This window comes from Aythya ferina, assembly GCF_964211825.1.
Source record: "Aythya ferina genome assembly, chromosome: 7".
NCBI lineage: Eukaryota > Metazoa > Chordata > Aves > Anseriformes > Anatidae > Aythya > Aythya ferina.
Window position 1 is genome coordinate 4456711 of NC_140302.1, and position 23202 is coordinate 4479912.

The 23202-nt window shown below is 39.5% G+C and overlaps 1 protein-coding gene and 1 long non-coding RNA gene across 6 annotated transcripts in view; both read right to left on the reverse strand.

The window, feature by feature from the left end:
* The window catches only part of HERC4 (HECT and RLD domain containing E3 ubiquitin protein ligase 4), a 33765-nt gene extending 26068 nt beyond the window's left edge, over window positions 1–7697 (reverse strand). For 2 of the 5 annotated variants that reach the window (XM_084525039.1, XM_084525035.1), the window contains exons 1-5: window positions 7552–7697; window positions 6724–6872; window positions 5208–5494; window positions 2312–2471; window positions 1183–1259 (exon numbers count right to left, since the gene is read on the reverse strand). In XM_084525039.1, coding sequence (XP_084381165.1) covers window positions 1183–1259; window positions 2312–2471; window positions 5208–5433 — 463 coding nt within the window. In that variant the 5' untranslated portion in view covers window positions 5434–5494; window positions 6724–6872; window positions 7552–7697. Of the gene's footprint in view, window positions 1–1182; window positions 1260–2311; window positions 2472–5207; window positions 5495–6723; window positions 6873–7034; window positions 7335–7551 lie in introns of those variants that run through there. The other 3 variants (XM_084525037.1, XM_084525038.1, XM_084525036.1) reach the window with 3 other exon arrangements.
* Window positions 7698–10610: 2913 nt separating this feature from the next.
* LOC311439379 overlaps window positions 10611–23202 on the reverse strand; it is a 54050-nt gene continuing 41458 nt past the window's right edge. Inside the window, exons 3-6 of the long non-coding RNA XR_014694694.1 lie at window positions 21608–21650; window positions 19474–19591; window positions 16325–16379; window positions 10611–11593 (exon numbers count right to left, since the gene is read on the reverse strand). This is a non-coding gene — a long non-coding RNA (uncharacterized lncRNA). The remainder of the gene's footprint in view (window positions 11594–16324; window positions 16380–19473; window positions 19592–21607; window positions 21651–23202) is intronic.

Sequence of the window (23202 nt, forward strand, 5' to 3'; positions counted from 1 at the left end):
CTTTGCTTTTGCTGATGTAATTTGTTTCAAACAGTATTGCTACCTATGTCCCTTCTACCTCCACTTTTTCAATTCAAGATAGAAAGCAAGGAGATCCATCTCCTGAGATACAGGTCATCCAAACTGTATTTATTTACAAAAAAAAAATCCCTCAATGCAAAAACAATCTTCTTAACACCAAAGAAATCCTATGCCAATCATATTTACATGTATAATCTAATCACATGAACTAATCTGTCTGATCGATATCCCACAGAACTGAAAATACTACGAAGTCCCCACTCAAGCGGCTCAAATGAAGGAAGTTCACATCGTTTTCCTCCCTGTGTGGGTCTATTTTAAGGTCATAACTGTGATTGACCTTGATACTCTGTAAGTATTTCTGCATGTTCTTTCAAAACCAGAAGAAAAAGGCAAAATACTACAACACGTGACAAACTGAAACATGCAGCTGCAAACCCATGAATTAGCAATAGGACTCTTCAGGGATGCTGCACGCAAAGCTGTAAAGTATTTAAAACACAGTGATTGTTTTTCCTTAATGCTCTATGTTTCCATGGTGGAAATTCACCCTGTTCAGCACCCACTTTCAAAGAAGTGGGTGCTGGCCCAACTCTATTTTGTCACAGTAAAAACAAACACAAACCAAGTTTAAATTCACATTTGTCTTCATTTCCAGACAGCTGTATTTGTTAGACAAACAAGTGAGGCCAAATAATTACGTTCTCAGAGCCCCCCTAAAAGTTTTGAGGGGGCATTTGTTTAGAACTTTCAAAACGTGGGTTATAAGGGGACATTTCATTTTAACTGTAGAATCACCAACAAAATAGAGGCTTTGCAATAGAAAAGCAGATGAGGAAGTCATTGCCTGCAAACCTCAATAATTTGAAGTTAGAGGCTAGAATAAAAGACTAGTGACAAAGTAGTATGCTAGCAGGATGAAAGAGATGGAACAAGGAGAGAAACAACGATGAATTAAAAAAGGAAATTACCTGAAAGCAAGATGTTGTTAAAAAAAAAATAATCAAAAAAGCACAAGAAAAAAAGAAAGCAGAATAACCAAAACACTACCTTTGTTCATAAATTTATTTTTTAAATTCAAGTTTCAGTGCAGTGGAATGTTGAAAACTTCAGAATTCCCAGGTAAGAAACTACACAAAACTTCAGAAGAATCTTGCTTACCTTTTGAGAGTGCAAGTGAGTGATAATAACCACAAGCAACTTGCACAATTTGGATCTCTGATAAGCTTTTAATATTTCTATTGGGATAAGAAAACAGAGAAGGAATTAAGCTACTAGGTCATGGTATGAAATCTAAAGTCACACCAAAGGGTAACAAAGCAAGTGCATCCTTTCCACTGAAGTATATATGAAATTAATTTAAATATTCTAACTTTAATTACAGCTATTTAGCAAAGTCTTAAGTCAAAACTGCTTCTTTGCTAATACATCTAATGACAAGTTGTCTTATTTCAAATTAATTAATTCAGTAAAAAAAAAAAACATAATGAAGAATTAAGGAGGTTCGTGTACTTTAGAGAGACTAGGAAGGAGATGTCACACAGCTGAATGGAGCCAATGAATACAGGAAGCAAGAAGAGAGGCTCTTTCTTTTTAGTGTTCAAAAGAAATGAGGTTTTATGATGTATTACTCTTCTTTACATCAGTATTTGATAGAAAGGCTGAATTACATTCTGTTAAAATTTGACTGACTTTTTCTATCTCAGGATACTAACATTAACTTGAGTTAAAACTGCTTACAAAGCTGGCAAATATCACCCAATATTATCAACAAGTTGCAAATAAAACCACATTTAATCTAGAATGCTTTCATTTTTTTATGAGAAAAACAGGAGTTTCCAAAAGGCCTATGGACTTTTAGATTTGACACAGCAATAAGTAACCTTTATTAAGGGTTAACTGTTATTTATATCCTCCATATCTACACATCACAGATAGGCATGGCCAAGTTATAAATTACTCATGTTTTGAGGAACTGTTGCTTGTGTTTTTTCTTACGTCAAAAGCAAAACAAAAAACCACCCATACTACTTTTACAACATAACCTCCACTCTCAGGAGATGACAATTTAAAAACAAACAAAACTAACCAACCAAATCCACGCCGCACTTCCCACATAAGCTGCCTTTTTGAGAAAGGAAATAAACAGCCTGAGGCATGCACGTGCCATAGCTAAAATGCTAAAATACACTTCCTAATGCGTATTTTTAATTTTAAAAACCTAACCAATATGATTTAAGTACATTTTTTTCAAAGAAAATAACTTCATTATATACTTATCGCTTTTAACCTGGGCACTCTGATGCATTCCTCTGTTCCAGGCAGGCCAAGCTGTCCATCGGTAGCCAGACCCCAGGCATATACCTGACCCTTGTCATTTAGTGCAAGAGTGTGGGCTTCTCCACATGATACAGCTACAATATTTTGGGCATCCAGTGCACCAACATGCTCTAAGAAGACAAGAAAAGAAGTTAATTGCTTGTTGTTTCTTCTTGAAAAAAGGCAACTAATAAACTAACATTATCCATGACAGTTACAGTCATTTGTCTGCTAGATATCCATCAAAACGACACCAACGTAACCCTAGGATTCTGCCAAAATATCTTTAATTTAAAATTATAAACATGCTATCCTAGCAGAAGTTAAATGTGACACCCAAACAAAAACAGTTTCTGGAATTAACTTAGAGCAGCAACATACTAAAGTGCACAAAATCCGCAGTTTCTGTGGTTTTTAATTGTTTCTTCTAACTTTGCCATCTGAAAATGAGTAAAGAAACTCAATTATGGTCAAATGCATTACTGTCAAATGACTACACGTGTAGACATTCTGTAAGTGGAAAACAAATTAAATTCACTTATCCATTATCAACAACAAAAAAACAACCTGCAAAACAAGGCAGGGCAAATTAAAGACTAAACCTACTGATTTTGCAATTAGCTACACAATGTGCTCTTTATAATGCAAATTACTGTAGAAACAGATCCTAAAGCTTAGTGTTCTGGATATATACTACACACCTCTGAAAAGCAAACACTAAGGTACCTGTGATTTTTCCCAGTAGTCTGCATCAGTACTTTTGAGTACCTTTGAATGTATTTGTTACTGTGCTTATGACTTGTGATCAGAAGCCTAACATTTGCATTTCAGGAACAGTAAAGGTGAGAAAATATCATCAGAGCCTGTCATTATAGCTGGAGTTTTCAACAGTTCTGTTAAATAAGAGCCTGCCCGGACATTTTATGTCTGATTTTCCAACATGTTCTATTCCTGCCTGAGAATCCCACTCCACTGGAAATGCCTGTGTATCATCAATGTAACACGCTCTGTAAACACAGCGTAGCACAGCCTAAGTCAGTTTCAAACCAGTAGTTACTGATATCTGTAACATAGCAGACAATTAGTTTCCAAAACAGAATTTAAAAAAGCAGCAGACAGAAGTTCATTTTGCTAACAGCTGGTCTTCTTAAAGAGGTTACCCACACTGTTTAGCGCATTAAGGCCTCCCCAGCTCTGCCAGTGGAAGAAGTCATGTACACGCTTTCCAGTTCAGGCAACACCATGCACATTAGTGCTGATTACCTTCACTGGCTGCTGAAGCAGCCACACTGACTTTGCCTAATATGGATTAAGAAACCAATTCCTGTGGCAAGTAGAGCTTTGAGAGGAGGAAAGAGGTAACAGCTAAACAGCACCACTGGGGACACTGAGGGGGCAAAGACGAGCAGTCAGTGATAAAAGTATCTTTAGTTAGCAGACATACATCCAAAAAGAACTTCCACCCATTTGCAAAGATAGTGAACCTCTCTTGACTAAAATTATCCCAAAGCGTAACATTCAACAGTATGGTCGGTCATCTCTGGATTTAAGAAAAAAATAGAGGAGGACATTACAGCCCTCAAGACTGCTGTCTGAGCATGTTAAAAGAAGATTTATAGCGGGTATTTGCCTATTACATGTGAAAGCTCATGCAGAGCTGTTTTAAAAAATAAAATAAAATAAAATAAAATAAAAGTCGGATTTCTCAGAGTAATTTTTACATTTAAAAGACAATTCAGCATTATTTCCCGGGTGATGACAAGTGTTCAGAGCAAGTTTGACAAGTTTCTATTCAAGTTCATGAAACAGGGTTACGCAGGATTCAGTTCATCAGTTTTAATATGCGCTTACTGCTTCCCAACAGAAATTCAAATCAGTTCTAAACATTATGTATAAACTACAAGAAAAATCTTTACTTGGCACTAAAATCCAAACTCTGAACAAAGAACTACTAAAATATTGCATAATAGAGGTACTGTCTTGTTTCCATTTGAACTGTTTGTATCAATTATTGTGCCAACTAACTTGCAAAACTGCAATCGTAGCAATAGAATGAACTCTTACTAAGCCTTTTCAGTTTGCTTACGTGATGCTTTAATACTGTCAGAAGCACTGCTCCATCTCTCAGTAGCTTGCAGATATGACTCACATGCACAGCTCTGAGGAGAGCCCATGTGCACACTCCTCTGCAGTCCTTACAAGATGTTTACCCACGTCTGCTAGCAAACTGCACTAGCAAGGAGCAGAAACACACATATAACACAGGTAGGAATAAGAAAGTCCAAAGAACTGATACACTGCGTCCTTCAGGCTTCTCCAAATCCTATTCCTACAACACTTTATGTGTACAAGTCTTTTATCGAAAGTTTTATTTTTAGTTCTTAAAAAGAGAAAATAAATCAACGCTGCTTTAATCAGAACTGCTCTGCATCATATATTGGTCTGTTAAAAATACACAGAATGCTTCTCGACTGTGGCATGCCAACTATTCATTTCCACCGTACTCCAGTAGCCAAACCCATCCGCCCAGCGCAATGCTAATCCACGTACTGAGGCAGGTCACCTCCCCTTGGGAGGAAAGCCAGCCAACGAGGCCTACACAGCCCCAAGTGCAGGGGTTCCACGCTGGAAACAAAAACTAGCGGCACTGCCCCCCTACATGGCAGGCAAAAGTACAGGGACACAGCCACGTGATCCAAGGGAATGCCTTTAAAGTTTAAAATATGCCCATTCTTGGAAGAACTACTGTGCATACAGTTCCGCACAGGCAAAAACACTGGCAGCCTTGGGCCTGATGCAGCATAATGAAACAAAAAGCACATCATTCAAACACGTAATGCTCCGCGATGGATTACTTGTAAACTTACCAGGTCTTTTTCTGGCTTTTTCATGCCCTAGTTGTCCTAGGTCGTTGCATCCACATGTATACACAGTCCCATCATCCAGGACAAAAACAGTGTGTCTCAGTCCACACCCTACATCTCTGACCTTTTTATTTAAGAAAAAGTCACTTTTTCTCGGTTCTAAAACAATCTCTTCATCAATTCCACCCAACCCAAGCTGTCCAAATGATGCGTTTCCCCAGCACAACATGTTTATGGTCTTGATTGCAGATCTTCCAGCTTCACTTTTCTAGAATTTTCCTTGTGTGTAGCTGTTCAAGAAAAGGAAAATGTAGTTTTTCAGAATTGTCCCCAAAGTTTATCTCCTATATAACATGTAAACCACACGTTCACTTTCAGCATAACCATATATTAAAATAGTGAACAGTTTTCAGAAGGGTGATTTACTTTCTCAGACAACATTTACATTAATTGCAGTAAGACGCTTTCCTTCCCACTTCAAATTTCAGTTTTAAGATGTGCAGGTCTTCGGTTTTATCACTTTGTTTCAAAATTTTTAAATATTATTCACTGTAAAGCTTCTCTAGTTCCTTATCTAGAACTATTTAGATGACAATCACAACCAATTCTAGCCAACCAGAGGAAGAGTCCTCAAATGTCTTCTAAGGAGACAGTACAGGCTAGTTAATTACCATGAGGCCTTGCATGGCTCCAGAAAGCTCTGCGTATGGCTTTGCCGAGAGCCCCAAAAACAACATTTGACTCACAGCTTGGAAAAAATTGGTCAGCTCTGATCAATCCAGTTACACAACACAAAGAATAAAATGATGTGTCAATCATTATATTTAAACAAGTATGAGTCAAGTGAACTTACACAGCAAAAGAGCATAAATAGGCTAGCCCCAATCTTGAACCAGAACACAGGCTAGCGCTTCAGTTACTGCTGCAGTAACAGGAAGTCACACAGGGAGAGTCATCCCTGCTAACTCACATCCCTAACTAACACCTCTAGGCTGCAAGTAACAGTATTTATACTGACAGACTTTGTACCTATTTGGAGAAGATACAAAGCTACGCTTCCTTTTCATTTTCAGTATTCCAGATGGCAAAGAGCTTACGATGATATTTACTAGTAGTTGTATCACACTTCCACAACAGGAAGTTTCCCCATGTTTTCAGAGCAATTTAGGAATCAGTGCAATACAGTGCAAAATCACTGTAAATTTTCATCTGTGATCATTAGAAGGAAGTTTGCACAAGTAACATAATTTGCAATGCAATGCACAACACATGCACTCAATCTTATATTGCGCAGTTCCATAACGTATATAAATTGCCTACATATAAGACTGCTCGGAGAAGCCAGACATCAGTTAGCACCGAAGTGTTACGTAAACCAAAGAACAGCAGAATTCCTGCCAGCACAAGATGAACTATTTTTCTTCGCATAAGTACAGATACAGTAAAAAAGGCGCCTCTTGTTATGATCTCACAGAAAACAAACAACCATACAGCTTAAAATATATCGCAGTCTGTTTACCTATCTCAGGAGATGAGGCATGATCAAAATTTCCCTAGCTATATCGTACCACGTTCAGAAGCGGACATCAAAACGAAGATGTCTTCAGTTAAGACATAGCTATGCAACAGCAACTTTCACAGATCTGTAAGTGCAACGCAAGCTTCAACCTGCAATACAAGGAGTTAGGAAAGATGTATGATTATACTGATTCAAGACTGATCTCCGTTTGGGGAAAAAAAAATAAAAAAGAGGAAAGTTTCTTGTCTATACTTCCCACAGAAGGTTTGTTTGTTTCAAGAGCCAGCACCAAAAAAGTTTTGTACTTTAACCTTAGATCCCGGCAGCGCTTTCCACTCGCACGCAGTCCCGCCAGCCCCGTCCCCCTGTCAGCTGCAGGCTGCTGACCGCTCCGCGAGGCGAGGTGAGCGGCTCCCGGCGCTGACACCGGGCAGGAGCAGGCAGCCCCCGGCCCGCCCCCGCCGGCTGGCCGCAGGGAGCGGCAGGCTGCGCCGCCGGCCGCCCGGGGCCCGCAGCTCCCTCAGGGCGGGACGCGCGGCCCGGCCCCGAGCTCGGCGGGGCCCGGTGGGGGCGGCCACTGCGCGGGGCCGGGCCGGGGCCTCCTCCCGCTGCGGCGGGGCGGCGCCGGGCTCCCCGGGGGCTCCCCGGCTGCGAGGCGGCGGCGCCCGTAACGGTCCCGGCCGGCCCGCACCTGCCCCGCCGCCCCCCGCCCCGCCCCGCCGCTGCCCCCGGCCGGTCCCGCCGGCCACAGCCGCCCCGCGGAGCCCGAGGGCGGCGGCGCTCGAAGCGCGGAGGGGCGGCGGCGCGTCACAAAGCGGCGGAACTCACCGGCCGCGCTCTGCCTCGCTCCGTTTCGCTGCGTTGCGCTGCGCTCCGCCGCTGCCCGGCCCGGCCCGGCCGCCTCAGGCACCGCGGGCAGCGCTGAGGGCGGGAGCGGCCGCGCCGCGGAGCGCTGACAGGGCCCGGCCGGCGCAGACTGCGCAGGCGCAAGCTCCGCGGGCGGGGCCGCTCCGCCGCCCGGCCTCGTGCTCAGGGGCGGCGGCGGCGGCGCGGCGTGACGTCACGCGGCCCGCGGCCGTTTAACGGGCGGCGCGAGGCCGCGGGCGGCTGAGGGGAGGCGGCCCGGGAGCTGCTCCCGGAGGCGCTGCTCGGGGGCTCTCCGCACCCCGGGGCCGTGGGGCGAGGAAGAGGCGCAGCTCCCGGCTGGCTGGTGGCGAACGGAGGCGGCGGGCGCGGGGTGTCCGTGCTGCGGGGCTGCACCTGAGAGGCAGGCGTGAGGGCGGGCGGCTGACGGCAGCGCTCCGGTTACCGGCGGCAGGGCAGGGCAGGGCGGGCGCGTTGAAATGCAGCTGTGCGCGGTAACGCAGCAGGGGCATCCCCTCGGCTGCTGTTCCGTTTCCCTGGGGTTCTGTTCGGCGCTGGGAGGAAGAGCCCCTGCCCGCCGTGTGAGGGGCTGACCCCGAGCCACGCACAGGCTCCTTGCTCGGCAAGCCCAAAGGGCCGGGCCCGGCCGTGCCCCGCAGCGATGCGCTCCCAGAGCGCGGTAAGAAAGGCGATAGGTGATGGGGTTGGTAGCCTCTCCCTTCCTGATGGAGAGGGCTTGTTTGCCTCTTTCTTTGAAAAAAAAGAAAAGGCAAACTGGATGTCTTGGTCTAGCCATGAGCTGTTCCTTTGTGTACCTACATAGCTGAGACTCCACGGGACTTGTGGTTCTAACTGGTCAGTAAGGATCCCGTGCAGAACTGTGAAATCCATCCCCAGAGAAAGTGGCATAGCTGCACGGCTGACACGGCCTAAGTGATGCAGCACTTTTCAGGGCAGCAATTACACAGCCTTGGTTAAAGGAGGGATGCAAGCAATTTGCTTTTCCCTTCTGCTTGCAAGATTAGAAAGTTAGCAGCAGCTGTTATACGTAGCAAACACAGGAAAAGATTTTATTCATTATCTTCTGCACTTCCTTTTTTTTTTTTTTTTTTTTTTTTTTGATATCTCACAGAACATTGTGAGTTAGAAGGAACCCACAAGGATCACTGAGTCCACCTCCTGGCTCCACACAGGACAACCCAAAAATCAAACTCTCTGAGAGCCTTGTCCATCAGGACAGTAACTGAATAATTACACCGTGAAGGAGGCTTTAAATATTAAGTCATTCATTGTGCAATGTGTCCTCTGACCAGCATGTGGGGATATGTCCATGTACTTGAAGATAACATTAATAAGCCCAGTGCAATTACTGTATATAAAATTATTTTGATAACTGGCCTAACACATTAAATAAAATATATTAAATAAGAAACATAAAGCATGAAACAATACATAAGATTATCCTACAAATCTCACCTTCCTCGTGTAACAGAATTGCTATTTCATTTAATGTTTTTTTAGTTCCTATATCACATTAATGCAAGTAAAACAACTCAAATATGCCTTTTATAAACGAACTATAAAGTGTATTTTTATTCTACTCACTACCCAGCTTGAGATTTTTTTTTCCTGTGCCAAATGAGCTGTATCCTGCTTATCTTAATGCCTTGAGAAAGCCCCTTCCTTACTGGGGCTAAAGATATAGATGCAGGGGTGGGGGAAAGGGCGTGCCTGTCACTGCTTGGCCTCCCTGCTGCTCAGTACAACCAACTCTGCATCCATTGGCATCAAATCTGTCAAACTGTGGTTGTGCAGTGCCAGCAGTCAAGAGAACTGTGGGTGAGTAGGCCTGCACCTCACCACTCCCAATGTCCGTTCTAGTACTTAAATTAAATAAATAAAAAAGGATTTGGCAGTGATGCAAAATCCAGTGAAAGCAAGAAGTGTAAATTTAGTCAACTTCAGGGAAGTGATTTATTTCTCAGAAGTGCCTTAGCATAGAGGACTTCTTATTACACTTGCTCAGCCTTCTTACTGATGGTCATAACAAGCAGGAAACTCTTTACAGTTGTCCTGCCATTATTAAAATAGCAGTGCTTGGTTACTGCCTGCTGATTGCTGTCGGTATGATTGTTTTTTTTTAATTTGTACTCCAGTTAATCACCTATTCAGACAACATAAAAATGAAATAAACATATGGAATGTTACCTAATATATACCTTGTGTTTTAATACTGGAAATCATTATTCAGTTAATCTACATATTCTTTAGACTATTGGGTTATAGAATAAAACCTCTGTATGGTGAATACAGAGATGGACTCTGCTCTCTGCCTCCATTTTCTCCTGGCAACACTCAGTACATAGTTTTTAAACATTAATTCCTCATTTCAAACCCCTTTGTTTTATACTCTGATATGTCAAAGTCTATGGAAAATAGAAATGTGTGTCCAGAACAGCTGATAACACGAAATTAGAGATGTCAGCATTTTGCTGTGAGAAATTGCTAGCCTTTGTGAGCAGCCTTTGTGTGTAGAGCATTCTTGATTAAGACAAAGGAAAGGCTTTAGCATGCAAATAGCCTTACAAATAAGGTATGCACAGACGTTTTTATGCTGTTTCAGTTTTCCGTTTTATCCTTATATTTTTCACAAGATCAATATTTGGGTGTTAGCGAATTAATGAATGTGCGCCTATGTAGGCAGACATAACTCACACGTACGCATTTTATACGCTCTGCTACTTTATAGCTGAGCATGTTTTAGTTCTCGCTCTGCCCACCCTGCACATTGTAGTGATTCTAGTGAGCTCAAATTTACATGTGCTTACCCATTTTTTATTAACTGACGGCAGTGTAGTGAAAAAAATGAAGTTTTTTTTACTGTGAATGTAAATCAGTAAATACTTAATCTAAAATACTGCAAGTTCTGTGTCTAACCTGAGGCATCTAATTAAGGGAGCTTCTCATTAAACGCACAGGAGTCATACCTTCAAATAAGATAAGCAAGAACAAAAGGCTGCAACACCTCATTCCCTTCAACCCCTCAGGCCACAAAATAGCTAAAACAGCCAAAAGAATGCTATTCACAGAATGACAGATGTGAAGAAAATGGAAAAGCAGCGAAGGACAACCATGAATGCTGGACAGGAAGACTACAATGAAGGGAACAACCTGACCTTTGCATTAGGTATGCAGCTCTTGTGCTCACAAACTTCTGCGTGGATCCAATATCCCCAAGCCCACACAAAGAGCAGCTGGGACTCAGAGCAACTACCCCATTTCCTGGCAGGGTGGCAAAAGCCACACAAGTGCCTGGTTGCCTGCAGGTTGGGGCTGAAGATGCTGAACATTTTCAAGCATCCCACGCAGAGGGCTAGGAGTGCAGCCCTTTCCCGCATGTGACACGTTCTCCTCCTATTGCTCTGGTGTTTCACACTATTACATGAATTTTTCTATTATCTAAGAACAGAACAGCAGGCCAGGTACTAACTGCACACCAGGAAGTTCACCTCTAATCTTCTGTATGTTTGTTTGTTTGTTTGTTTAAGCATGGGATGCTGAGTCACTGACGCCCATGTCATTAAACTGGGCATTTGGTCAGGCTGAAATACCGAACTTTGATTTTTAAGGTGTACTCCTCCAGAAATACAAGATCAACAATTGAGTCAGTTCTGCCCTGCAGAGACCAATTTGAGAACATACTGAACCTCAGCTTATAAAATAGCAGCTCCAAGTGGTGCCACATGCTGCTGATTCTGACATGACACTGTGTCTTTGCACGGCAGGATGATGAAGCACCCTAAAATTAGCCTTCTTACTATTTCGTAAAGAGCACGCAGAAAGGTAGCAGCCTGCACTGAGGAGAACAAAGAGGCACAGGAGAGGACCAGAGCTGAGGCTCACACACAGGCAGGTCCCCGCACTTCATGGTGAGCACTCTTGGCTTCTTTGCAAATTTCCATGTTGGATTGTTTAGTGTCCTTTCTTATCCCAACCACAGGGTGACCTGGTTGTGAAGGAAGAAAGGTGATCGTGCAAATGGAAGGGAGGGGGGAGGATCTGTTCTCTCAGGGGGCTTGGGAAACAGCAGAGGGAACAACTAATGGTGAAAACAACACAGATGGCCTCTTTTCTTAAGAGGGGTGTATGTGTTGGGGGGGACTGGCACTCAATTCACAGAATGAAGCTTGTTAATGGAATAGAACTGGGAGTGGAAGAAAAAATAGTACTGATATGGGAACCAGAAATACCACGATAAACCCCCCTCTTTCTGTTGAGCCAGAATGAATTTTTCCAGATGTTCATCTCTCTTTCTACCCAATTTCTTGGGCTTTACAAGGAGTAAGATTTGAGAGAAAAATTAAAATAACACATCAAAGCAGAGGGAAAATATGCATGGATGTGTCTGGGTACAAGAGTAAAGGAAAAGGTTTTGGACCAGCAAGAAATTTGAAAATAAGGAAGAAAAAAAAACTTTAATTTTTGATTTGAGTATCAGAGGGCACAACAGGCAAAACATCAAATGGATGTTAGGGCTGATTGCTAGGAGAGCAGAGGGCACAGCATGTGTCTCTAGGAAGCAGAGGATTCAGCCATCAGCTCAGTGCAATAGCCTGTGGCCTTGTGCCTACATGATTGTCAGGATGTGCTGTTTTCTCTACTCCTATGGTAGAATAAGAATAAATGGGAATAAACTAATTAACTTGGAGGCATAAACTGTGACCAGTATGTTCAAATTACATGCTGCTGCTTCTGTTGGGAGTTTGCTTTCAATAATAAGGGACTGTTTCGTAACAGATATTTATGTTTGGTAAAGGTGGTTGCACAGTAGTCTGCAGTTTTCATGATTTAGCTCAGGATAAGACTCATGATTTCATATGTATTACTGAAACCCAGAGGGGCATGATACTTTAAGATCTATTTTGGTGCAGTTAGCAACTGATATTTGGTATAGCATGGACTGAAATGTGGTGCCAAAATGGTAGAGAACCTGTGCCACTTGTATCAACTACAGAGTAGGAGATCTCTGTTCAAAACATGGATTAAATGTTCATAGTGGATGAAGATTCTTGGACAGGTGGAAAATTAGATTTTTCTTGCAGAGGTTGTTAAAGGGCTCCACAGACATTATATGTGAGCAGTCAGAGACTGGAGTTCTTGGGAGAACTTAACTCTGAATTTCGTATGATGTAAGTCTCAACCTTACAACTGGAATAGAAGAGTTCCAAAAATTTTCACATCATTTTGGAGAGAGAAGCAAAGTAAATTGCATAAGATGAGCAATCAAATCCTCATAACTATGTGAAAAAATGGGATCACTATTGCTTCCCTGTGCATAATTCATATGTAGATAAACTTAATGGATGCTCATGTTTCTGGAGATCTTGCATCCCGATAGTTAATAAGCTACCATTTAGGAAGGAAAATCGCTGCAGACAAGTGATCTTTTGTTTCTATTTGATGACATTGGACTTGTGCAAAATGCTGACAATTTTGGTTTTGATTTTTAATGAGTGATTTAGAGACTCTTATTTCCCTCCACAAAATCTGAGGACAATGTTTTTAGAAGACTGTTTCTTTGTTTATTTGCTCTGTCAGCATTAAAAAATGGCTTCAATTTAAAACTTCACACTTGTAAGGGGAGGCCAAAGCAACTATATATCATTTTCAAGCAGAAACAGTTGAGCAGCCACCTGTGCCAAACCTCCATTGCATTTAGCTGGCATTTTTTTCTTGGATAAGGAGGGTGGTATCAGTGATTAATCACCCATGTCTGATTGATGAAGACTTTCCTGTCATTAATGTCAACAAGCCACTAGGACACCACTAAATATGATCATTGATCCCAAAGAGAAATGATTGTTTGAGGAGTACTGGATAGTCCCCACTTAACATGTGTTAAATGGGGGGGGGAAAGTAAGTAAGTAATACTTATTTACACAAGTATTTCCTTACTTTCATAAAAGAACAATACAGGGTTACTTCCAGCTTCTGAGCAGGGTTCTAGAGCAGAAAAAAATGACCCTTAAACATACATAGACATATATTTGAGTAAACTTAGGGCTTGGATCTATGGAGATTCAAGAGAGATTATTCCTGAGACCCTCTTAGGAAAGGACACGGCATTTCCATGAAACTGAGACATAGCAGCTTCTGTACACCCAAGTGGAGACATCCAAAACCATACAGATTGCCGGCAGGAGTCAGCTTGAAACTCCAATTTCATCACAAAACATTTCCACAATATTTTTTAGCTTGTAAACTTATAGAACTTTTAGCTTTTTAGACTTGTAAAAAATATTGTGCCCAATATAGTAAAACTTCTGTAAATATAAACAATTCAATACAAACAATATTACAATACTATAATTGCTGATAAGCTTGAGGCAGACTCAGACAGCTGAACACTCTTTAACAAACAGTATAAATATTACAAATTGTTTTCAGTAGAACTTTTTTTAAATAAAATGAATGAAAGCAATGTTTAATAATTAATTCTTATTTGACCTGATGACCAAGTGGTTGTTTTGTAGTAAACAGTATTAGGATTAAAAATCACTTTTCCTGCGAAGCGAATGACACGTGATCTTTATATTTTTTCTTGGCCTCTTGTTCAAGTTTGAGCCTCAAAATAGTTCATCACCATTATAAACCTGCTTGGCTTATCTTCCAAGCATATAATAATCATAAGCATTAAAACAGTCTGTTTATAACTCTAATAATCCCTTCTGGCTTCCCTGCAGAATTGTAGTAGACATGAACTGAGAAGCGTTTTGTTTATAACCACTACAACTAGTCATAATTTCCAGTGAGTTATATCAGCAATGATCTCTTAAGAATCTAGGGTTCTGGATTACAGTGTTTTCAGGTCAAAACTTATGGTCAAACTTTCAGGTCAAACTTTTTATCTGATGGCTAAGATTTAGTTTAGAATATTTAATAGCAACACATAAAAATCTGAAGTCTACACTTTTACAGCTGTTTCTATGTGCCATTCATTTTGCAGCTAATTTTGGCTGGATACAGAACTCACTATTTGCTCCAATAACAATAAAACAGTTATAACATTAATTTTCCTGATGTTTTCTAACAAGACCACAAGTTAAAAGAAATATCATTTGACAACACTTTTTTTTTTTTTGAATATGTGCATTTACATAATTTAAATGGAAACTCAAAAGCTCAAGGAATTAGCAAGTAAAGTTATATTTATAGCTATATTTCAGGAAATGCATAACTTTTAAATTACTTGTAAAATAAATAAAGTTTCAAATCAAAGATTCAGACTATTGCTTGTCTCTGCCATAATTTCTTTGGACACACAGTAATCAACATAAAAAAAATAAAACCTGAAGCCAATAATATATTAATTGTCACATTTTTTCTGATGTAGACACTTGGCTGCAACAAATCCTGCATCTCAGGATCTAGACCAGAGAGATTTTCGTTTCTTTCCAAAAGAACTGAAGGCTTTCTCTTGCTCAACATGAGTAGACAGCAAGTATTTCAGGATTAGGAAGAACATAACATAGGAAATACATAAACACTTCCTTAAGCTTTTCAAATTCAGGAGAGAAAACAATACTGTTTGGAGCACTGTTATCCCTCCTTAAGAGTTTCATGAACATAATCAAAGGGAGCCCATGGAAGGGCACAGGAAGTAGCCATATTTGCAAGGTGGAGACTATTCTTCTTATTATTATTAGCCTTATTCTTGGGAATAAAAATATTAATTGGTTCTTAGATTTTTAAACTTTATTATCTTGCCTAAAGCTGGGAAAATTCTGGAAGTTCTTCCCACTGAGTTCTCTCTTGGCCTTCAGTGGCCAAGAGAAAGCTGTAATTTTCCCTGCTGCCCTTTCCTGTAGGTCAAAATCTCAGATGGGTAAATTGTTTCTCAGTGGAAATCAATTGAAATAATGCCAATTTAACCTAGTTGAGCGTTGAATACATCAGTAAGTACAAAACTGAGTACAAAACTACAACTAAGTATGCAAAGTATGAAAATATACATGTTTATACTCCTTTTAATGCAGAGCAGTCAGCAAACCAAAATTCATTTTGCATCAATTCTATCCCTGACAACATAGTATCCGTGGTTTTGGCTCCCCTTCCTGTTCCACTGACCACTTAAACTTCTCTATCCACTCCAACACCTTAAATTCTATTTAACAGCTCAATACACAACAAAATAAATCCCCTCTATACAGTAGAAACAGTTTTCATATATGATACTTGTGTGTTATAAGCATGGTTGAGACTTTCTAAAATAAGTCTCTTCAAAATGTGTACCTTGATTTTCAAAAAATGGTGAAGATTCAGAGGACCAGGTTACTGCCTCTAGTCACCTAAATGTCAAAATCTTGGAAAATATCAGGTTGTATAAACACCCCAAATGTGAATATGCAACTGGATCTACACAGGCAATCCCTGAGCTTTTCAACAAATATGTACAAAAATTGAAAGCATGTGGTTTTAACTATTTAATGAAGATGGCTTTTTTTCATAGGTTCTCTTTGAATTTTCAAACCACCAAATATTTCTTTACAAAATACATTTTGCCAATTCACTATGTTTTCCTTATTTAACATTAAGCATATACTTTAAGAGCATTGTATCTAAAATTTAATTCAAACATTAATACATTCACAGCCCCACTCCATCAATTAAGCGTATCATAAACATTTTTGTGCTTTAGAAAGCCTTTACTAATTATATTAAACAAAAAAAACCTTACCATAATAGTTGCATTTTCTTTTCCAGTGTCAATTTGAAGTTTTCCAGTATTCTTTCTAAAGCAAAAAGAAGTGAGACATTTAAAAAAGCATTTTCAAAGGCACACTAGGCGGAAAGAAAATTCCTTTTTATAACTTGTGTGCTAGCACATGGCATTACTATATGTCACAGATGTACCAGTTGGTCTAAACTTGGCTTGTAACACACATGGTTTATCAGATCAGAATATATTTTCAATCCGGTGATATATCTTTTGACTCCTTCTACTGGGTAAATTGATATTTTGACTGTTTGGAGTCTAGACTGTTCTTGAAACGGACAACTGCATGAGCAGAACCACTGGATTAAATGTGGCCTGGGAAAATGGTCATAACCATTTCTGATTACCAGGTGATTTCTTTGAAATGAGTTAGAGGTATTAGTTTCATAATAGGAAAGATATATCCTCCTCTCTTTCCTCTTGCTCTTTCTCTCATTATCTGTCTTAAGTACTTAAGAAAAAATCACATTTGGACCAGTTACCAATTTGCACAACAATTGCACAACTATTTGCATTCCATATGGACAGAACAGCCAATATATCACTCTATTGCTGTACTGAAGTAGTTTTGTCAGTAGTGATCTTTACTTTGGTAAATGAGCTTACATTACCTGAATAGTTCTTGTTCTTTAGCTAGACAGAGTGATTCAGATTCTACTGATGTTTAATTAATCGTGATACTATCAAATGACTTGAATTCTTATATCTGTACATTATGAATTTGCTTGTGTTTAGACTATATACGTATATTCTTTTTAAATTGTCAATAACTTTGTATCCTAAGGAAATCTTTTTTTAAGCTTCATTAATATCTACAGATGCAATTTTTGCAGTGCATCTTCATATACATTTTCACAAATGATGTTATAATGCCAGTCAGTTTAAAATTACAATGAAGAAAGCAACATTTAAAGTGGGAAGGTGACTCAGTGGCCTGAGGGAAAGAGTTCCAGACAGATGAGGCAGCATAAGGGAAAGAGTGCCAGAATAATTGGGAGGGACTGGTAAACTAATCTCAAGCAAGTGTAATAAGGTGACACACCAAAGTGCTGGTAAAATATTAACTATTTCTCATAGCAGTGAGATTCAGAGCATGGGAATGATATCCTAGTTTTGTTTTCATTTAAAAATGGCACTGCTTTAATATAAAGGAGGAAAACTTCAGAAGCCTTAGAACTTCTACAGAAATTGTTTCTTTTTGTCTGTACAAGCAGACAGCAGGACGGAGTGAATGCTTTTGAATGCTATATGCAAGCGGACAAATAACAGCAGCTAGCGTTCATCCCCCCCAGCTAACACCAGAAAACACCACGCTCCTAGCCCATGGGCCACTAATTGATTTACTGCCAAGCTTTTCTGCTGCCACCATGTGTCTTGATCACAGATTCCATGTCAGCATGGATATAGAATTTCTTCTCCAGCTGTAGACCTTCAGACATGACTGTTTCTCAGTTCGTTCTGTTGCACCATGGTAAAACACTACACACAGTCTTTCCTTTCTATGGAGTTCCCTTTTATCCAATTTTAGCAAATTGTTATCAATCTCCTGCTACCTAATTTATGCTTGTCAAACCCTCTGCTTCAGTTAGTTCCTCTAGCCCCCTCACTGAACAATCACGTTGATGTTCTCCAAAGCGTTTAACCCAAGCCTACCTACCTGGGGAGCCAGTGACCCCACTGACTACCATAAACACTGCTGACAAACTACTGAAACCCTCATTGGAATGTGCTTGGGAAGCAAGAGTCTCTAGAAAGTATTTTAAAAATGTGGACTATCTGTGAGTGCCCTCTCCTTACCCGCTTCTAGCAATGAGCCTTTATCTAGGACATTCTAATTAGGGGTCTATCTGATGAAATATAATTTTGGCATCCAAGTTATTGAATGTTTTATCCTATTAAACATCTAGAGCTGATTTCCTCTAAAGTCCTGTTGTGTGTAACAGACGCCAAAGCCTCTGGTGCTCAAAATACCAGCCAGTGACTCTGGTTTTGGTCCCTCTAAAATTCCGAAGGTCCTAATCTACACTACCGTTAGCCTGAGCTGCCTCAGCCCACTGGTAGAGGGCTCTACCTAGCCCTCTTGGATTTAATTTGCAGGAGGCCTCAAGGCCTCCACCATAAAACAACGAAATATACTGGAAAGCCACTACACCTAATTAGAAAAGAGATACTGAACATCCTTGTATTTTATATAAATGGTATATACATTGCTAGTTCAGACAGAAGGCAACAACCTCTGAGTACATTTTCCTTATTGCCATGCAATTCACATTAACTGGGTTCCCACAAATAATAGCAAGGCTTATTTTGCTCTTTTTTGTTAGAAGCATTCGTAGATGAACTGTCAGTGAAGCCTCTCAGTTCCTTTAGGATTTTGGAATTTCTTTGTAAGTAGCCTGGACAAAATTCTGCTTTCAGAATTTCTAGATGTGCAATGCCATTTAAGGTATAAGGACTGCACTGTATGACATTGTTTGTCAAATGTGCAATCAGAAATAGAGACTATGGGGTTACAAAATGCAACTCACTAGCCTGACTCTTAATCCAATTTTAAAGATACGGCCTGTAATACATTGTTGTGATAATCTCAACCCAAAATCAAAAGGCATTCACGTGTATGACCCTGTCACTGGAGAACAATAAGCAGTTAACAAAGGCAGACACTGTAGATGTCACATCCACTTAATATCAACCACAGAAATAACTACCATGAAAATTATTTTTAAAACTTTTATTACAATACAGAAGGAGAAAAAGTTCAAATACTCAAAATATGAAGTTTATAATATGGCTTCCCCTTCAGTAAGTGTCCCTTATCTCCTTTTCCTTTAGACTAGGTAACAAAATACCTCCATCATTTCTATCATTTCAAGTGACAATCTGTTCAGTTGGTATTAATCGTGGCTATAAACAACCTTTTTAGATACTTTGGATATTTAGGTTCTAAAGAAAGGTAAAGAAGCTAATGGAAATGGATAGATTTGTAGTTGCTAGGGTCTAATCCTGTCTTATCTGAAGAACAAATTAGCCAATCCACAAAAAGAGGGAGAACAAACCCAGAAAAGTTCAGCAAAAGTCAGAACAGTGTTTTGCTTAGTGCCATCTCTTACATGTAATCCAAGGAAAACGTGTCCAGTCCATCACTGCATCGGCTACACAAAGATCTGGCAAACCTGTACCAGCATCAGACTTGAGTTGGTGCCAACAACTGCTCTCTTAGTTGGAGGCCTGAAACAACATGGCAAAGTAAGTCTCTGGTAAGTCAGACAAGTGGTTCTTATCATTCAAGTGGTTCAATGGTTCTTATTGAAAAAAAGAGAAGAAAGGCATGAAAGACAAGAAATAAAGTAAGGAAATAAGAGAACAAGGGAATGAAGAGGGTCACAGTAGGAATGCAAATCTTACAAAGCACATAGTGCCCCAGATTAGGTGAAGACAGTAAACTGGCATTGTCCAATCCCTTTCTATGGTATGTTTTGGACTAGACATGCCTTTTAATCACGACAGTGAAATCCTATAGGATCAGGTAAGATCCTGTAGTCTGTGCATGCTGGGAGTAGTAACCCTGACTGTATATCTCACACCTTGCAGTCAAGCTCTTTTTTTGGTATCTAACTCAAATCAGGCTTCCTCCTGCTTCACTTGCCCAAAGAAAGTAATGAACTGAACAGCATATCCCCTTGATACTTTGTTCAGTCATTAAACCCAGTTTCTGGGTTATAAATTTTAATCTATTTACTTCTGATCCATGTTTCTGTTGATTGCCAGACATTGTATCCCCCAGGTCACTGGATTTTATAGAGAGGAGCCCTCATCAGTATTATCTCCAGTTTTTCTTTTTGATTTTTTTTTCTCATTTTTAAAAGCAATATTATATAACAGGTTGCATCAAACTTTTGTTTTGTTGAACAACTGTCAGCCTTTATATATCAGTACTTGCTGTGTGTTTTACCAATCATAAAGTCTGGTAGCACTGACCCTGTCCCAGAATGAAGGCTGATGTGAGCTAATGCCTGCACTCCCAGATGATGGTAACTTCAAGGAGATCCTACTCAGCCATGTGAGCACTTCCGGATAGAGCTCATGTATTTTATGTTTGAACAATACATGATCTGCTTTAAAATTTGAATGCTAGCAAATTAAAGAATCCGGGTGCTTGTGGAATGCAGAGATATCCTGACTTTAAAAATAAATAAATAAATTTGAAAGGAAGAATCTAGGAGAACCTAGTAAAATATTAACTATACAGGGAATAGTAAAACACAAATACTTTTGTTAACTGTTTTCTATGATGGATATCTTTGCAAGTTGACCAGGTCATTTTAAAGGCCAATATTATAAAAGGTAGTATTGTACAAAGGATAATACAGCACAAGACAGAAAAGATCACAATTTGAAGTAAAGACTCAGTGTCCTTCATTTTTTCAAGGCAGGGAATCCAACTTAAAGAGACACTTTCAAGATTGTACAAAAACTTTTTTACGAAAAAGGTATACTACAAATCCCCTTTTACAAATGCCATCCATAGCATAAATGATTTCTTGTCTGGAGATTATCTCTACTTTTTTTAATAGAAATACTGATAACATTTTTCAGATATACCATTTCCTTTGTATCAAAGCAAAATGCTGGTATTTTACATTTATTGATTCATAAAATAAAAAAATAGATGAAACATTGGATGAAACTGGAAGAAGACAGCACAAGAGACTGTGGTTCTGTGTAGATGACTGAAAGACTGCTTTCATTGTTGTGGTTATAACTTACTCTTTGGAGCAGTCTGACTCCTCTCCCATTGATGTCAGTGACAGAACAAACACTAATCTCAGTGGAAACACATCAGGCCCCATAAATTACTTGTACATTTCACCTGAATAATTAGAGACTGGAAAATTCTGTCATAACACTCAGGCAATCCTCATATGAGTGTTGCCCTGTTAAATGATAAAGCCTGTTTGGGGTGAAAAAGGAACAGGAACCGAGGGAATGTTTCAACATTATTATTTGAGCCTTCTACAGAAAAGAGCTACCATTTCTTTCATCCTTCTGATATGTCTCCACTTCTAAAATTAGAATCTGAGTTAGAATCACAGAATACCTGGCAGGCTTCTGCCAAGAGATGCACTGCATAATGATATGAATAGAAAACATCCAACTGATATTGTCTTACACAAGGTTTGCAAATCACAACTGAACCAGCCTTACCAGAAGCATCCAGAAAATTGCTTTTAACAGTTTACTTACCAAAAGAACAGTGGCCTCAAGGTAATTCAGTATAGGTTATAACCTAAAAGAGAAAGAGGGTTGATGCTGTTCAATTTACTGTACCTTTAAATATAATAGTAGTTCTGTATACAGGGATGCAAAAACTGGGATTTTTTTTCTTACCTTTAATATCACAATGTTTGGCTGGATTAGTTAATGCTAGATCTACTTACTGATTTGCTGAATAGTTATTTTTTCCTTTTTTTGCAATTTCACTGCACATCTTACGATCCTGCAAGGCATTTATGTGGTTCCCAGCAGTATTCTCAACATCTAACTTTGAGAATTTAACTTTAGGTTAATGAGTTTCCTTCACCCTTAACTACAAGACATAAACTCCTTACCTTTGGAAACAACTGCCTTATGCTAATGGTCATAAATTAATGTAGATTACCATATTAAAGTAGGTAAGAATTTGGATGCTCCTTCTAAGTCTTCTTGCTTTTAATCACACTGACTTCTACATGTAGGTACCCCTTCAGTTATTGTGACTGATTTTTAAACAAAGTCATACCAACTGACAACAATAATAATGTATTCCTGGGCAAACATAAAAACATACAAAGTAACACAGGGCAAGAAAATGATACTGCCCTCTCATATTTCAATTAGTTATCCTTTCTGTGCTTACCAAGCTTCTCATTATCCACTTCTACGGTATATGTCATATTGGTTTAGTAGCACACTCTATGCTAATTAATTCCATTCATTTCCTAGCTTCTAAAATACACACACAAAATTCCTTTGTTTGTTTTTGTACCAAAGAGGATTCATTTTTAAACCTCTGTGAAAGCCTGATTCTTAAAATTAATTCAATACTAATCTTTCATAAGTATCTGTTTGTGAAAAGTAGATAACAGTATGGTTTACTTCAATAGAATCATGAGAAATATCATCAAACTGCATGCATTTTACGATGACAGCTACTGTTAGCTTACATGCTACAGATTAAGATATTTATGCAAGTCTAGGTAGATGTGATATAGACTTTATAGGAATAAAACCAGTAATAGGTAAAGTGTTTTGCTTGTAAGATAGCTGTATAAACAATGTCTTCCTGCTCTGAATGTCACACAATGACTATGGCTGTTACTGCACATGTTCATACAGTCTGCTGCTGTACTGTACATTGGGTGTTTCCCAGGCATCACTCAGAAGAAATACAATAAAACTTCTATGCAAAAGGTGTTCTTGTGTCTTTTCTCAAAACTTTTTCTTACGTATGAAATTTCACAGCAGAAGTATAACAATCAGTATAATAGCACAGTTTCTTTTGAATGTTTTTTCTTTCGTAAACTGGGCTTTGATAAAGTGCACGTAAAACCTATAATTATATCTACAGGCAGTAAGTATTTGATTTTCAAAAGCACATATTATGTTCTTCTAAATCAACAGCAAATTGGTATTTTATAGTGTACCTCCTTTATCAGCTTAATGGCAAGAATCAGAGTATTAAAATGCATACTTTTACGAACCTGTTTGTGACAGCATGGTAAGAAGTTACAGTGACATATCTGATATCACCTTTTTTTTTGATAATAGCTGGAGCCCTTTGGATGTAAACCTCTGTCAGC